We start from the raw sequence: 17,267 nt of genomic DNA on the forward strand, positions 1-17,267 counted from the left end.
AAAAGGCTCCTAATATTTAAAAAGAATCCCAATTCACTCATTAAAAAAATATAAATGAAAACTGCCCTGGGCTAGGATCTCTCTTATCAGAGGGGCAAAAATCCAGAAGTTGGATTTGGATAACACACTCTGTTGTTGAAGTGGTAAAGAAATAGGCACTTGTGTCTTTTGCCAGTTAGAGCATGAGAGGCATCCCCCTGCCCTCTAAGGAACAGTTGGCATCATCTCTCCCAATCACACCCACGTTTCCCTGTTAAAGTGGCCATGTCACGCAGAGCTTGCTCTGAACCTAGATCTTGTCTAATCAAAAACAACAGAAGCACAAGGGTATTCACTGTGGTATTATTTATAATATTAAAAGATTAGAAACAAACCTAAAGGTCCATAATTAGAGGAAGGGCTGAGCACATGGTATAGTCACGCTATGGGGTACTATGTAGCTAAACCAAAAAATGAGAAACGTCTCTACCTATGGAGTCATTGTCAATAGATAGTATTAGATGAAAAAAGCAAGGAGCAGAGTAGCATGTATTCGTGTGTGCGCCTGCGTACATAAACACAGGCCTATAAAATTAGCAATGTTGTATCCCATGTATCAGTATATATGTTGCAATGCATATTAGTGTTCATATATAAAATACATTATATATACATTATATGTAATGTATATATTATACATTATATAACAATGTACATTATAAAATATAAGTATCAAAAAGGAAACACCAGGGGGATACAACTGAAACTAATAAGAGGAATGATGACTTAGAGGGGTACGTGGGAAAGGGAAGAGGAGTAAAGGATGGAACCATCCTTTATGTACACTTTTTAATATAGCATATGTTTTATGTGTTCAAAAATAAAGTTAAATTGAGGCACCTGGTTGGTTCAGTGGGTTGGGATCCAACTCTTGATTTCTTTGGCTCAGGTCATGATCTCAGGGTTGTGGGTTTAAGCCCCATGTCGGGCTCCACACTCAGTGGGGAGCCTACTTGGGATTCTCTCTCTGCCTCTCCCTCTGCCCCTCCCCTTGCTCATGCTCTCACTCTCAGTCTCTCAAATTGTAAATCTTTTAAAAAAATTTAATTTAAAAGCAAAATTAACCTTAATATTAAATATAAATGGGAATAAATGACCCTAATTGTATGTCACATTAGTAATACAGAGAAAAATAATTATTTAAGTGACTTCCAATTTTCTACTCTAAGTTTACATTTGGGCTTAATGAAATATATCTTAAGGATTTAAAAACTTCAAAACTCTTTTCCTTTACTCACTAATTTTATTAGTAGTAATATTGAATTATAATTCAAAGGGATAAAGAATCCCAAAGTCAGCGGCCTACTATGGAAAGAAGAGACTCTTTGAGACTTACAGAATCCAGTTTGAGCTCCTTTCCAGGTCTGAAGGGCACCCCAGAAACAGCCCAGCGTGGGAATGGAGCAGTGACCTGCCCGTGGTCATATCTAACCGGGCATTATGAGCCCTTTGCAGTGCATAGCTACAAAGGACACAGGCCTGGTGAAAGCCATCAGGCTCTGCCAGACAGCACCCATGGGACCTGTAGTAACTTGTCACTTCTCACAGAGCGGCAGGGAGGAGACAGGGCAGGGAAGCTGCTTGGCATGGCACCTGTCGGAGCTGGGCTTCAACTCCAACACTGCAGGTTCCCCAGAGAGAGCAGCAGTGGGAGGGCGTTCAGCTCCTGGCAACTTTACTGCCTGAGCACCACAAAGTGGGAGGAAAGCTTGAGAGCCTGAGGATGAGAATCTAGGAGGTGAGTGAGTGCCTACAGGCCTTTAAATAAGTGCCCTTCGAGTGGTTGAGCACGCAAGAACGTGGTGGCTCATCTACCCCCACCAACCTACCTTACCCACCTTCTAGCCCCTTCAGGGCCAAGCAGCTTCCAGAAAGCAGATGAAGCAGTGAAATTCTAGCACTGACCCCATCTCAGCCCCCAACCCCCACCCCGCAGTAGACAGGGGCACTCCCCCGAGTGAGGTGAGGGACAGATACCCCTTTCAAACAATCAAATGCATCACCTAGCTGAAATCTGTCCCCTTCCCCACAAAGCCTTTTTCACCTGGGAAAGCTGCATCCAAGCCTCTCCTTTGCTCCTGTTGGGGCACTCGGGTTGGTGGCAGCCAAGTCCAAGAATCCAAGGTATGCCAGATCCCAGGAGGGCTTGTGGCATGTAGACAGACCATGCCTGGTTCCCCACCAAGGGTCAGAGGATGTCTCACCCTTCTGGGCCACCTACCACCCCTGCAGTGTGCTTCCCAACTTCTCTCTCCTTTGGAGAAGTTCCTACACCAGAAGCGCAAGGATCGGGTTTTCCTACATCCAGGGCAGTAGCAGGAGGAGCCCAGCCCACTCCTCTGACTGGGGGAGCTCTCCTAACTGACTCATCGGAGGCTGAGAGGCACTGAGAGGAAGGAAGTCTCATACTATTCTCATACTATTTCCCATTCGGACATTTTCAAGCATTTTCCATTTCAACCTGAAGAACATTTTCTTCTGCTCCACCTTGTCAGGACAAACATCGATGCTCCCAGCAGTAGGGACCCAGCAGTCCTGACTGCTCCCAGCACAAAGAAACATGCCTTCCCGAATACATGAGTCCAAAGTCCCCCAGTCTGGAAATTTGGAAGGACTCCCCATATGAAAGAGGCAAGGGCCTCTGACTTGGTTTCCCCATGCCCCTGGGGTTGTCTCAAGCATCCCTGATGGAGCTGCCAGGAAGGCTCGACTGACGAGACTGTGTGAAGCCCGCATCCACACTGGGGTGCTGACGGCAAACCCACATTCTTTCCTTTTAAGACCCTTAGCATGGGCTGGGTTGTGTGAAGGCCTAGAAGTCACAAGGGGCTCATAATCCCAGATAATTCAGCCCACATGGTGTGGCCTCTGCCATTTCTATTGTCCCCACAGGCAGTGTTTCCCAGGTTCCCAGATGAGAAGCACTACCCTCCTGGAGATGTGGATTTATTGGCCCAGTCTGGAATGGAACTCGGGATGTTAACTTTTTCAACAGTTAATTCTGGTTCTTATCATTGTGGGCCCTCATAGATCCCTCCAGACTACTGTCTGTCTTCTGCCCACCTGAGACCACCTTCTGAGGTTCACTTCCTATCTTTAGACCCATTCCTTTCCTATGACTTGCCCTGGAATGGTACCTCCCTTCCAGGGCCACCCACCACCTGCCTGACCTCATTCCTCTGCAAAGCAACCATATCAAAGGCCAACAGACACATCACAGCAGGATGTCCCACAGGCCTCACCCTACCCCAGTGCCACCTCTCAGGTGGAAACTGGATGACCACATACTTGCTTCTCCCTCAGCTATCATACTCTGGAAACATGCTTCCCTTGGCCTATTGTGTTCCTCCTAAGCTTGTAAACTAAAGAAAGAACAAAGGGACTTTGTCTGGTCCAACATTAGCTTTCCATTTCAGTAGAATTGGTTGATTGGGTTAGTCCACTTAACTGACCCCAGGAGAGGACAAAGAATTCACAAGAACAGGTTCTCGTGGCATGGAGGCAGTGTGGCCATACAGTGTGTCTGGCGTGGGTCATCCCACCTGACCTCACAGAGCTCCTCACGGTTCTCCACAAGGTGGGTATCATGCCTCCCAATACCACAGGAAGGGACTCAGTCATAAGATTTTCTATGCCACTGACGAGAATGTTTCAGTCTCCGAAAAACAAGTAACACATGTGGGAAGATACCCAATATGCTTAGTCACCAGAGAAATGGAAATGAAAACCAGAATGAGACACCATTTCATGCTAACTAGGATTGCTATAGTAATAATGATGATGGTGATCCTGGTGGTGGTGGTGATGGTGATGATGGTGCATTGGAACTCTCATACACGGCCAGGGGGAGTGGAAAAAGGTACAACCTCTGTGGGCAACAGTTTTCATTTCCTCAAAAACTTAAAATTAGCATACGGTCCAGCAATTCCATTCCTACATATATAACTAAAAGAAGTAGAACAGGCACTTTAATGGATGCTTGTACATGATTGTCTGTAGATGCACTTACCGTAATAACAAAAAGTAGCCACAACCCGGATATCCACCAATGGGTGGATGAGTAAACTATGGCTTATCCATACAATGCAGTATCCCTCTGCTCTAAAAAGCAATGAAGTATTGATACATTTTGTGATGTGGATGAATTTCAAAAAACATCATGAAATACCCGGAAAAGGTAAATCTACAGAGACAGAACAGATTGGTGGTTGCCAAGGGGTAAGGGGAAGGAGGCAATCGAGAATGACTGTTTAATGGGTTTTCTTTTGGGGGAATGAAAATATTTTGGAATCAGAGGACGTGGTCATACAATGTTATGAATGTACCCAATGCCACTGAATTGTTCACCTTGAAATGGTTCGTTTTATATTATATGAATTTTGCTTCAATTAAAAAAATGTTGGGGTGCCTGGGTGGCTCAGTTGTTGGGCGTCTGCCTTCAGCTCAGGTCATGACCCCAAGGTCCTGGGATGGAGCCCCGCATCAGGCTCCCTGCTCTAACGAAAGCCTGCTTCTCTCTCTCCCTCTCCCCCTGCTTGTGTTCCCTCTCTGTCTCTCTGTCAAAACATAAATAAAAATCTTAAAAATAAATAAATAAAAATAAAAATAAATGTTAACACATATGAATGAAAAATTGAGCGACTGTCCAGTGGGTGGGTTTTTGGAAGCTGTCACCATTTGCCAGAACCTTGACAGGCATAGGGTACATCTTCTACGACCAAATGATTTGCCCCAGCTCTGCCATCTGTGACTTCAGTCTGGCAGTAGACTTCCTCACCCTCGGGGACCTCTCACAATGCCCCAGGTTCTCCAAGCTCCACCTTGCTGAGCACTGTGGAGACTGACAGGTTGAATAGACTTCCCTAACCAGAAGGTCAGACTTAGACCTGAGACTTTCTAACTGCATTTTATTTATTTTTTTTTAGGATTTTTGATTTGTTTATCTGACAGAGAGATAGAGACAGAATGCACGAGTAGGCAGAGTGGCAGGCAGTGGGAGAGAGAGAAACAGGCTTTCTGCTGAGCAGGGAGCCCGATGCGGGGCTCCATCCCAGGACCCTGGGATCAGGACCTGAGCTGAAGGCAGCCACTTAACCAACTGAGCCACCCAGGAGCCCTCTAACTGCATTTTAATTTTATTAGCATACAAAGATAAAATACTTAGTTACAACCCCAGCTCTGAGCATTGACAGATCTTGGTTATTGAGGAGAAATCCTATGTGTTTAAAACTAAGTCAGTCTACCTAGAAATTTCAGCTTCATCATTTTAAACAAATAACAGTAGGAGGAAATGGTAATAATCCACCCTTTGTTCTAATTTTAAAATGTGAATAACTAACTTTCCAGGAAAAAAAGCAGAATTTTAAGAGCCGTTCAATCCAATAAATGTCCAATTCAGAAAGAGAGAGCCTTGCTGCTGGTACAGACTGTTTCCCATGATTTATGGTGGTGGCAATTTCCATGAAATCAGTCATGACTTTGGTGAAACTAGTGGAGCATTAACGCCCTTAAGTTCTGCTTTTAGGCAATTAACTGCTGGGTAATACAGATTTTTATAGGGGCTATGGCTTGTGTAAAGGCATAAAATGTGCACATTTTTGCTACATCAAATTGTGTTATCAACCATGCTGTTACTATAGATTTTCATTTTCTCAAAGTCAGTTTCTCACAGGTAGAACTGCTAACACTTAGTGGTTATTTCTGGTTTCTATCTAGAATTAAATACTTACCATGCTGCCCAACTCTTTGGTTCATCAGTAGCCTCATAAGACTAAAAGTTGGTGGGCCTCGCAGTCAGACCAGCACGTTATAACAGAAAGGCATCTCCTTCCTGGACCTCTCCGGGGGAATTGAGTTATCCCAGGAGCCCAAGAAATCTCTTTTCTGAAATTGTCACTTCACTGTAAGGAGGCTTCCAGATATGAGTGAGCTGAAAATGCCCCAGTGTAAAAGGCCTAGTTACCTTCTTACAAAATGAAAGAAAGAAAGGGGAACATGAGAGGAGGAAGAATGAAGAGAGGGAGAGGGAAGAAAAGAAGAGGAAGAAGAAATAATAAAGAAATGAGAGTAATCTTGTTTCTCTGCCCAAAAGCAGTTAACACTGGAAACAGAACCAGGTTAACCACGAACAATGGCCTCTGGTCAGCCTTTGAGCAGCACAGGATAACGACTTCCAGAACCCTGCATGGGTTCAAAACTCAGCTTCACCATTTAGAAGTGCAGTCACCTGGAATAAGTTAAGTAGCCTCTCAGAGCCTTTGTTTCTTCACCCACCACTTCGAATGTAGCAGGTCTCAATGAGAGAACCGACTATGGGTGGGCTGGAGGCACATGATGTCTCCTGTGGTCCAGAGCACGCTTGATCCAGAACATTTGCTACTGATGTGGATGCTGCAATGCCAGGGGAATCAGAACAGAGCCGGTGCCATCGTATTTTTTTTTTTTTATTAAAAAACAAATTAAATAAAATAGTGGTCGATTTATAGAAAATGGAACCGGAGTCCACAGTTCATGGTGGGGAAGGCTCAGAAGATGGAGATGACGTTGTGGTTGCCGCCATTTCTTTTTCTTCATATCTGGGAGGCAGTTCAGAGGAGAGATGTGGAGTGATTAAGATCTCAGAGGAGACAGCAGTCCCAGAAATGGTGTATATAGATTCACGATCTCTCTCGGAGGCCATGCCTTGGCCCTCAGGAGTTGAAGTCCTACTAAAAAGGAGGGAGAAGAGAAAGGGAAGAGAGGGGAACAGTAACACACCATAAGTATGAGGTTCTTTTCAAATGTTGGATTACATGTGTTTAGAAGTATTTAGAAATTACTAAGGAGTAATTTCTTCCCTATTCTGTTTCTTACAGGTATGCCTTGATTCCCTTCCTTCCTTAGAGCCAACTGTCACATTAAGAGAGTCTCACCCCATTGCTCTTTCTCTTGTCATCGAGAAGACACGACAAGGTAAGAACGTGTCATTGCTATCCAGAAAGCATACATGCGTGCAGAGTTACTATTCTCTACCTTTCTGTCTTTGGAGACAGCTCACATAAGGGAAACAAACTTACACAAAGAGAAAATTAAATCATAATCCAAAAACGTGAAGGGAGGCAAGAAAGCATACTGGCTCCTGGCATGAGCTCTAGCAAAGGGCAGACCTGCCTCTGAATTGTCACTCTGCTGCTTTCCAGCTGTGTGATCCTGAGCAAGTTATCTCACCTCACTAAGCCTTGGTCTCCTCATCTGTAAAACAATGAGTGCCATCTCAGCTACCCAGGAGAATTACACGAGAGAATATGAGCAAAGCCAGGCTGTGGCACTCAGAAATCATGGTAGCAGCAAGTAGGAGTTTGTTTTAAGTTAACAGACATTTATTCAGGGCTTGGGCAAGCTCATCATTGGAGAAAAGAATACAAAATTATTCTTCTGTAACACTAACAGAATTACGCAAATGTCCAGGACCTTATCTCCCCTTCCTCCAGGCAGGACAATTCCTAAATCCATCTCTGGATCTCTGGCCCACCACCCTGTCAACTTCAGATTGAGAGCAGAAGCCCAGCTTGGTCAGGTCGGGGTCACCCAAGTACCTCCATGAGATACTGAAACCCTCTGCACCTGCTGGAGGTCCCCTAGGACAGCCAGGTCTCCCCTGATCTAAAGTGGCAAAGCCTAACACAGCAGGGGTCCTCCCAAGCCCTGCTCCGGTGCTCAGTCTGGCTAATAATGGGTTAAACATTTGTGGATCACCCCTGCCAGGGGGCCTAGTGAAGACGCCTGGAGGAGGCTTCCTATCTAACCACTTTTGTAATTTTTAATGTATGTGCTGCCCAGCGTTTCTGAAAGGTCCTCTTAACATTAAGGCAATAGTTCTGACATCATATTGGCAAAAAAGATACTCATGCTCACATGTTTATTCCTGTACCACAGCCTTAAAGCTAATTTGGCCTGAGTTCAGGCACAGGCCTGAGAAAGTTAAACACGCCTACCCTTGACGTTCAAATGCAAAGCCTTACCCATAGTTAAAAATACTGTAATACGAAGGTGGATTTTCGCTGGGAAGCAAACCATTAGCCCCAGGACTCGGAGTTACTGTAGAAGCTGAAGACTCGGGAAAGTAAGGTGGTGGCGGAGGTGGGAATATTATCACGGCGTCACCTAAGGAAACACAATATTTCATCAAAGACAGATGAGTAATAAATGCAAGCCCATTAGCAGGAATAAAATAAATTAATTACGTATCTTGCCCATGAATACAAAAGGTCAAACCATCTATGCTAACTCCAGAATTTAAAAGTGGGCCTATCAAATTCACAGAGAGGGAGCGTGGAGGTTGCCAGGGGTTGGGGCAAGGCAGGGAGGGGGGATTCGAGTGAGTGTTTAATGGGGGCAGTTTCTCTTTGATGATGACAAACTCCTAGAACTTGAAAGCAGTGATGGTTGCAGAACACGGCGAATGTACTTAATGTCACTCTGCTTAAAAATGCTTAAAATGGTAAATTTTATGTTATGTATATCATACCACAGTTTTTTCAAACAGTGCGCCAATATTTTCCTAGTCAGTCTGAGCTCAAGCACTTGCTTTCTTGGGAAGCATTTTCTTTCTTGGGATGCCTCCTGCTGCAGAGCTTTTCTCTGTCGCAACTTGAAATTTTAAATTGCCGACCATTAGCAGTTCAATAAAGTGCCTGTTCCTTACATGCAGTTTCAGCCTCTGAGCAAAGGACAGGTGAGGGGACAGCGGATGTCTATGTCTCTGTTACCGTGGTACCTGTGGTATATGCTCTCTAGACTCTCTAGAGTCTTCTTCTAGAGCTCTTCTAGAGTCTTTTCTCTCCCAACATTTCACTCAAGCTTTACAAAAGGAAGTCACACTCCAAAATAAGCTTTTTTTTTTTTTCCTTTTCCTTTTTGCATTTCTGTTGCTGCTGTTCTCTCCAGAACACAGCCCACATTTTGGGGAGGAGAAAGAGACACCAGATACAAGCTCTCATTTGGACTCCAATTCCAATACCAAACACCACGTGAGCTGCCTAGAACATTCTAGACTTGTGGCAGCACCCCACTCCATAGCAGTTTGAGGGTGGCCTCTGAGGAACTGGCAGCACCAAAGGACAAGGCAGGGAGAATGAAGGAGAGGACTTTAAGTCACAGCAGGGAGGCAGGCCATGTGTCCTGGCAGCGGGCGTGAGCGGGCGTGTGACCCTCGGCTAGGTAAGCAGCCATCTGCCAATGACCAACTCAGTGTGGCCCCGAGTGAGTGATTTAACCCCCACAGGCCTCAACTGCCACACTGGGGACTTGCAGGCCAGCCGTAACTGTACCGGCCTCAGAGAACAGGCAGGAGGACGTCAAGCCTGGTGGTTACATCAGTACTGGTAAGGGACCCACGAAGGTGCTTTCTGCATAAGCCACAGCCAGCCAGGAGCATGGATTTGCATGTGCATATGTGGGAGGAAACCCTCCAGCTGGCAGCCCCTCTCCTGGCTGCCTCAGTGGCTCCCATGAAGATGTGTTAACCCTTTCTCTCCTGCAAGCGCATGGCAGTGAAGGTTTAAGACAGACATTGCTCACCTAAACTTGATAACGTCTACTGGTTATCTTGGGCTTCTCGTTTAATTTTTTTTCACAGGTCTGGGTAGGTTAGAGGAAGTAAGATTGACTGTTTACTTTAATTACACCGTGTAGAACAAAGGAGCTGGGAATGAGCCTCCAGAGCAGGCCAGTCACCTGTCCAACGCAAACAAGGAAGTGCTCAGGGTCACCACCTGTCTGGGAGGCTTATCCAAGACTCTGCCCATCAGTTCCCGCCCTCCCAAGCCTTGCGACCTGCTCTCCCTAAAAGCAGTCCCATCCCCCCTCAGTTGCCCTTTCACTATATCCTGAAGGACTTGATGTCCTCTGAGTTGATAGCAGACATCCCTCAAGGGAGACCCAGCACCAGCTGTGCCCAGGGTGGTGATAGCACACGTCTGGGGAAGAGGGGCTTCCAATCTAGGAACAACTGAATTCTGGGACTTCACCAAGAACTGCCTCTCATGATCCCAATCCCTCATAAGGCAGAACTGACCGTTGATAGACAATGTCTCGATTCTTATCAATTAGGCTAAAAGGCATGTTTCCTGAAAATTTCAACCCTATCCCATAATATCAAAGGAAAGAAAAACAAGGAGTTAGGCTGCCAGACTTTCACAGGTCCGATGGAACTTAAAGGGTTAAGCGGAAAAGATTTTAGGATGGAGGATGGAGTCCCAACATCAGGATGAGCACCCTCCTCCCCAACCCAGGAGTCACTATGTCCCTACACCAACCGCCCTGCTTTCTGCTGCCACCCAATTCCAGCCATCAGGAGGGAGGCTGGGCCCCAGAGGTCCCCTGATAGGACACCCGAAGGACACACGTTGAAATGCTCCCAACTACGTGGGACACTATGAGCGTCAAAAAAGTGTATTTACTTGTCCCCACTGTGTTCCCCCAAAGGACTGAGCACACCTATAACACAGGGCAAGCCCTTTGGTCAGGTAACAGCTAACCCAACAGCACTTGGGGAAGGATGAAACCAGCAGGAACAGAGTTACAGACAGTGGCCAGAGGCCCTCCCAGGGCTCTGTGGGGACTGGAGTCGATGCGTGCCCCTGCCTGGGTTTGAGGCCTGGCTCTGCCCTTGCTAGTCTGTGCTCTCCCTGTGCCTCAGTTTCTTCACCCTCACATGGAGATACTAAGAGTATCTCATTGGGTTGTCACAGATGTGAACAACTTGGACAGAGTAGGCCCTTGTAGGGCACTTGGATGGGTATCTGGCCCTGGAATGAGCCCCGTATCTGTGCTAGCTCTTCTTACTGTATAACTAATATCGGTGTGGTCACTGCAAATATATAACCACACAAATAGTAGCATGGGAGTTTCAACTGCGGTTCCAGGATCGGTGTGTAAACCCCTCTGCCCTTGCTCACTGAGGCCGGTACTGGCGGGGCTGGCCGTATAGGTACCTCCCCCAGAGAGTAGTGCTCCCTCTGGCAGACTGCCCCAACCATGAGAAACCTCTCATTCCCCGACTCTCTTCCCTCCAGCGTTTCTGTCCCATAATGCTCTATGCCTAGTCTTTTAGATGTCATGGCTATGGTTTCAGCTTTACCTTTTCAAAAGGAGCAGACTTGGGGGAAAAAAGTGATTTTCAAAAACAAGCACCAGTGGGGTTTCTCTGTGGTTGTGTGAAACTGAGGCCCCAGCTACTGATATTCTGCTCTAGGGGGCCTGACCTCAGGAAATCGTCATCCATCTCTTCCACAGAGCCCAGAGAACCCAAAAGTCATCTCTCGACATGCAATAGGGGAGAGAAGTGACAGGTGCGATCATGTTTCATCGCTGTCTGGGCCACTATTTCCAAACATTGCCTCCATCCTGAAGCCAAGGATAAAGTTACAGAAAGTGGAGAACGATGTGGGAAACGGTGTGGAAAGCCCCCTCAAAACACAGAAGATTGAGGGACGTGGGGCAAACAGAATCCTAGAATTGTTAGTGCTAGAAGGGATCTTAGCAATGCAATGCTCATTTTATATATACATAAACTGGAGCCTAGAAGGGGTTAAGGACTTACCACGGACAGCCAGCCAGTGACAGCCAGGGATGAGAATCTACGTGTCCAACACAGTGCCCTAGCTTTCAATGTCACTTGGCTGGTCTCTAACATGACAGAAGGCTCCCAGGCTGTGCTAGCAATTTCTCTCACCTTCCTCTTAATTTGCTCTGTGACCTCAGTCAAGATCATGACTTATTATCCCAAAGCTTGTGCTCAATCACAAGGAATTGCTGGGAGAAGATGATGTGCACAAGGATTCTTACAGGGCTTAGCAAGCAGCAGCACCATGTGCATGTGTGTGTGCGTGTGTGCACACGTGCGCATGTGCATGTGTGTGTAAGAGCGAAAAGGGAATCTAGGCCAGGCCCAAGGATAACCCAGCGGAGCCCTGAAACCACAGCCACTGCAATGTGAGTGTGCCCAGGAACGACAACCACATACCTACAGTGACCTGGACAGGCTCCATGCTCTGCGTCTGTCTGTCTTCACTTTCAGAGGCATCTTGGCCCTCATTCAAGTTGTTTCTCTTAACGTGGGCCACCACAAAGAAACACAGTCCCATGAGTACAATCAAGGGCCCCATGATCTGCAGGGACAGGAATCCACAGATCTGGGGCTCCACGTCAGCCGTGTCTGTCTCGTTCATCGGTTCCTGCGCCGAGTCTGAGCCACACCCAGGGACCCAGATGCCCAGTATGCTGATGAGCATGCCACTCGTCAAGAACAGAAACCCAAAGATGAGGCACTGGGCAAACTGGCGGCTCTCTCCACAGATGAAGGCCTGGTCCGGGTCCACCTGCCGGCCCCGCAGGCGCCCCTCCCGGAGCTGAAGTCGTGCCCTCGAGCGGGCCAGGATCACAGCCCCGAGCCCGACCGCGGCACAGGCAGGCCCAGCGACCTTCAGCACCAGGCTGCAGTCTGGGTAGATTTTGTACTTGCAGGCCTGGAACCCGAAGATGGAGAGCAGGACTCCCACACATAGCAGGACGGCACCAAAGACGAAAAGGAAGAAAATGAGCTTGCTGACACGCCTGTCTCGCCGGTCCCCATCTGAGTCAGCAGCAGCTACAGGAGACATGGCCGGAAGAGGCCCCTTCCCCCCGAACCAGGCAGGATGGATTTCCTTCCCTCCAATGGTTTCAACAGCTCTGAAAATACAACTGAACGTTGAATTAAAGTGGGCACAGGTGTCCCAGACCCGCCCTGGCCATTTCAGAAATCACTCTAGGATGAAATCATAGGGAATAGAACTTGGTGCAAGTGATAACACTGTGGAACAATGAGCTGGTTTATGAGTCAGAAGCACTGGCATTCAGAAACTCCTGAATGTGTAATTTTATGAAGATAGTAAAGAAGAGGAAATGCAATTACCATGCACCTAAGAGTATCATTTAAAAAACAAAACCCATACAAGAGAAGTAACTGGGTGTGGCTTTTCCTGTTATGAGTCTTACAAACTCACTTCCCCGACAAAACAACACAAACCAAAACAAACCCCAAAACAGTGGTGGGTAAAGGAAGAACTACAGGGATTATTTCTGATTTACAGACATCCCACTTTTCATCACAGCTGCTCTGAGCATTTCTGAGTCGATACATTTTCCTTCAGTAACTAACTTTCCATTTCCTATTTTAGACTGCGGCAACTTTCCATTCTCCCACTTTCTTCTAAGGCTAGGACACCTGCAGGAGGCGCAATTTAGCCGTTTCCACTGAAGGGGAAGGCAGTTCAGGAACACAGTGACTTTGGGGGATTTTAAGTTAACTCTGTCAAAATGTGATTCTTCAGTTCTCACATGGGCACTGGAACCCTGGGGCCCAGCTGACTGGGCCGGGGTAACCCAGGGGAGTCTGGAACAGGTCAGGCAAAGCCTTCTTCCCAGGTGTGCAGGCGGCCTGTTACATACCCTCCTCCAAGGTGCCTTTCACTTTCACAAGAAGGTTTAGGCTCAGTTAAAAATAAGCAGCTGATAAAATCACCAGTTACAAAGCACACAACAGCAACAGAACTTGACTTTGAACAGAGAGTGTAAGTGAGATCAAGTGGGAAAGCACCTCCCGTAAGATCACCCAAGCCCTGTGCTGATATCATTGAGTATTAAGTGGGCCCAAATCAGTTGTTAATAACTGTCTACTGTATGTAAATTGACTTTATTATCTTAGTTATCTCGTCTTACTCTCATGAGTGGGGTATTTTACCAGGACACTTGAAGTTGGGGCAGTGGAAAAGACAACCCAAGTGTGAAGACCATTTTTATTGGCTCAAGGAAAGAAAACTTAAAATATTTTGTCCATATGTATCTGTGATCACATGAAGGAGCTCAGAATTGAGGCTGTAACCGAGGCTGTCCTGACAAACCCAAGTCACATCCAAGGAGGGTCAGTTTAAGTAAAGAAAACAAATAGCTGGTCTTATACTAGGAAGTACTTTTCCAGGAAAAAGTGCAATCTAATCAGAAGGAAGTTGGAAAAAGAAGGAAATGTAAGAGGGAAATAAGCTTCCATTTTAAACCTGGACAAATTATATTCATGAAGATGGAATATTCTGAGATAAAGAAAATATTGCAGTGTAAAAAACAGAAATCTGAATCATGTCACCTCTTTTGCTGGTTCCAGAGATAAGAGTGATTCTCTGTTACAAAGTCCTGTCAGAAATTCCCTGAATTCCTGGTACCTTCAACTCTGAAGTGAGTCACAAGGCTTCAGATGTCTTAAGGCGAATTCCCCAAACACTAGTAGAGTAAAAAGAAGCCAGAAACGGGATCTGTATCCATGGACAAGTGGACTACACACCTGCCATATGTACTAATCCCTCATCCATAATAGGTGGGTAGTCAAGTCTGTCTCCTACATGCATTCACGAATGGACACAAAAATATCTACACTAACAGAAAATTAAACCTTTTCCAAATACCAACCAACATTTAATTTCCCCAAAGCCAAATCTCCCTCTCCACCACTGTTAGCCAAAGGACATTTCCCAATCGCCAGCATCTCACCACACCCAAGGTTCTGCCGCGTTTGGAGATCGAGGTAAAGCCAGCCCAAAGTCTTTTATGGGAAATCTTTTCGTGGGTGTCAGGGAGCCCAAGGGCAACAACAGCCCCCGGCGGCCGGGCTTGCGGCTCCCACCCCCGCAGACTCAGCTCCGGATCCTCCGCGCCGGCGCTGCTCGCGACACCAAGCCTTGGCCGCAAAAGCGCCCCGCCCGAGCCCGCACCGGAGTGCGGAGAAGCGCGGGGACCTGAGCGCTCACCTGAGGCTTCGTCCTGCGGGCGCCGTGCGGGCACCGGCGAGCGTCCCGGGAGCCCGGCGCCGGCCTCGGGGTCCGCGCTCCGCCGGACGGCGCGGGCCGCGGGCACCCGGTGGGGTGCGGCCTCCGTGTGGCTGCCCGCACCGCACGCTCCCACCTGCGCGTCCTGGCGCGGAGGGCGGGCCGCCACTGTATTTACAGAAGGAGGCGGTGCCAGAGAGGGCGCGGCGGCGGGGGCACCGCGGGGCAGGGCAGACAGGCGGGAGCTGGCTGCCACCGGGAGCTGCCCTTTGGGGCCAGGGGCGCGGCCGTGGGCAACGAGGTGCGGCCTCGGAGCCCAGGGCCGGCAGATGTGACCGCTTCGCCTGTGACCGTGCTCGCTAGGAATCTGGGGGAAATAGGCGCCCCCGCCACCTCCCTGGCCTGCAGCCTTGCGGGGTAGGGGGCAGCCGGCTGAGGCTCTGCCCCTGGGCCGCCCGAACTGCGCGCCGCGCGGGCCGAGATCCAGGGAGCAGGAAAGAAACCAGCTCCTTTGGGTGCTCAGGGCCCAGAGCTGGGGCGGGGGAAGCGCCTGGCTCCCTTTCCGATGTGGCGGTGGACCAGGCAGGATGGGGCCCCGCGTTCCTGAGGCCGCGCTCTGGTTTGGGACCCGTCTACCTAGCTGCGGGCCGCCCTCCTGCCGCTCCGGAGACCCTGACTGCGGTCACTGGAGCGAGTCCCTTGCTGCCAGCTCCCCATCCGCGAGGCGTTGAGGAGACACCAGGTCACTGAAACATGCGCTCTGTTTAGAATGTGAGACAAGGTCCTCCATACCTGAGCCATTCAGGCGTGAGGTCCTCGCTCCAAGACTGAAGCAGGCCCTTGGCAGGTCAGCTCTGTCCTTTCTGCACTCACACGTCTGATCTTTGCCATAGAACCCCTCTTCCTGCTCTTAACTGTTAATGGTCGGAAGCACTTAAAACGGTAACTTTCCCTGCCCTTGAACCAGGAGTGTCAGGATGGGTTCACCAATCTGGGTACTATTTGTAACCTGCCTTGGGACATGTGACATGGGACCCAACTATGCCAGTTTCCACCCCAGAGGTCAGGGCACTGTGGAAGGTGAGTCAAGGGCTCAGCCCAAGTACAGTTGTGCGGTGAAGCCCTGGGGACTTACCCATCCCCGCCACTTCTCCCCGCTTCTGGTTAGCTTTGCCTTAAACCGGGTCACAACCCCATGCCAATTGCTTTGGGCTTTCTAAAGGTGTGAACACTTTGCATACCTAATACAGCAAGTTGTCTGTAGGTCTCACTGAAGGTGAAGCATGAGCTGGGCTTAGCCAGTTACCAAGAGTATGAGGGAGGCAAAGAGGGAAGGGTGGTTCCCTGGGCTCTGAGCGCTGGATGGCTGGGTGGGTGATCTGAGGCTTCAGGAGGGAGGCATACTGGACAAGTTCCAGTGTTGCAATTTGCTGGGGACCCTCGCCCCAGTGGCCAGATATGGCCTTTTTCATAGGCAGAGTGAGAATCTCTGCCCTAACTAAATATCACCGATTATTACTATCATGAATAATACTGATGTCCCTGGCTCTGTGCCAGGCTCTGTGTTTCCCTATTTTACCTACAGCCTGTGGTACTTTAGTGTGGGTTCCCAGCAAGTCAGAGAAGGCTGCAGCCAGAAGAGAATGGGGGGCTAAAAACCAATCCGTTTTCAGTTGAGGAAACCAAGGCCCAAAGGCAGAAATCGACCTCCCCAGCTGATTAATGTGGAGCCTGGGCCTGAACCATATGTACTGACTGTTCCTCCTAGATACACTTGTCACGCAGAGGACACACAATGCCATGAAACTCAGAAATGCCTTTTTATTATGTGGCTTTTTTTTTTTTTTTTTTTTTTTTTTTTTTTTTTTATTTTTTTTTTTAAAGAGAGAGAGTGAGGAAGTGTGTGGGAGCAGCGGAGGGCCAGAGGGAGGAGGAGAGAATCTTAAGCAGGTACCACATAGCGCTCACTGAGATTGTGACCTGAGCCGAAAACAAGGGTCAGACCCTTCACTGACTGAACCACCCAGGTGCCCTGGTATGTGGCTTTTTAGTCTTTATGACAATATAGATGCAGTATCCCAAGGACACTGTGGCCATCTAGGTCTGGGGTGGGGCTCTCCTGGTCAAAGTGTCAGTATATCCCAGGGTAGATACGAGACCTGGAAGGACGCCTAGCTAACAAGCAGATAAGCAAGAGTGGTGATTGCACAACAGCTGCTGACATGGAACTTTCTAAGAACACAGGCCCTGAATGCAGAACGTGTTCTCCCTACAAGGCCTTTCTCATGCAAGAGGCTTTCCATCTCCTCTGGGCCCTCATGCTTTCCTTCTCCCGTATCTGAAACTCGATCTCCAATACGGAGTGCAGTGGGACCTGCAAGGGGCCTGTGG

At 48.2% G+C, this 17,267-nt stretch overlaps 1 protein-coding gene across 3 annotated transcripts; it reads right to left on the reverse strand.

Moving 5' to 3' along the window:
- Positions 1-6,467: 6,467 nt before the first annotated feature.
- On the reverse strand, positions 6,468-15,775 carry TMEM171 (transmembrane protein 171). Of its 3 annotated transcripts, XR_004381543.1 has the most exons (5): positions 15,669-15,775; positions 12,044-12,750; positions 8,040-8,181; positions 6,951-7,089; positions 6,654-6,746 (listed from the first exon to the last, which is right to left on the reverse strand). XR_004381543.1 is itself a non-coding variant. In XM_032848667.1 (4 exons), exons 2-4 carry the CDS (start codon positions 12,678-12,680, stop codon positions 6,548-6,550), a joined length of 978 nt encoding a protein of 325 aa, XP_032704558.1. In that variant the 5' UTR covers positions 12,681-12,750; positions 15,669-15,773; the 3' UTR covers positions 6,468-6,547. The 3 variants fall into 3 exon arrangements, 2 of the variants coding, with proteins under 2 accessions (XP_032704558.1, XP_032704567.1); XM_032848667.1 differs by lacking the exon at positions 6,951-7,089 and having other exon boundaries at positions 6,468-6,746; positions 15,669-15,773; XM_032848676.1 differs by lacking the exons at positions 6,951-7,089; positions 15,669-15,775 and adding an exon at positions 14,525-14,777 and having other exon boundaries at positions 6,468-6,746.
- Between the last annotated feature and the right edge of the window lie 1,492 nt (positions 15,776-17,267).

This window comes from Lontra canadensis, unplaced genomic scaffold (assembly GCF_010015895.1).
Source record: "Lontra canadensis isolate GAN:19392208 unplaced genomic scaffold, GSC_riverotter_1.0 scaffold4, whole genome shotgun sequence".
In the NCBI taxonomy this organism is placed as follows: domain Eukaryota; kingdom Metazoa; phylum Chordata; class Mammalia; order Carnivora; family Mustelidae; genus Lontra; species Lontra canadensis.

Coding starts and splice junctions, on each gene's coding strand:
- TMEM171 (XM_032848667.1), bottom strand. CDS start 12,680: ATGTCTCCTGTAGCTGCTGCTGACTCAGATGGGGACCGGCGAGACAGG. Junction 8,182..12,043: donor GCCTGTCCAGGTCACTGTAG/GTATGTGGTTGT, acceptor GTGTTTCCTTAG/GTGACGCCGTGATAATATTC. Junction 6,747..8,039: donor TACAGTATTTTTAACTATGG/GTAAGGCTTTGC, acceptor CCTCCTTTTTAG/TAGGACTTCAACTCCTGAGG.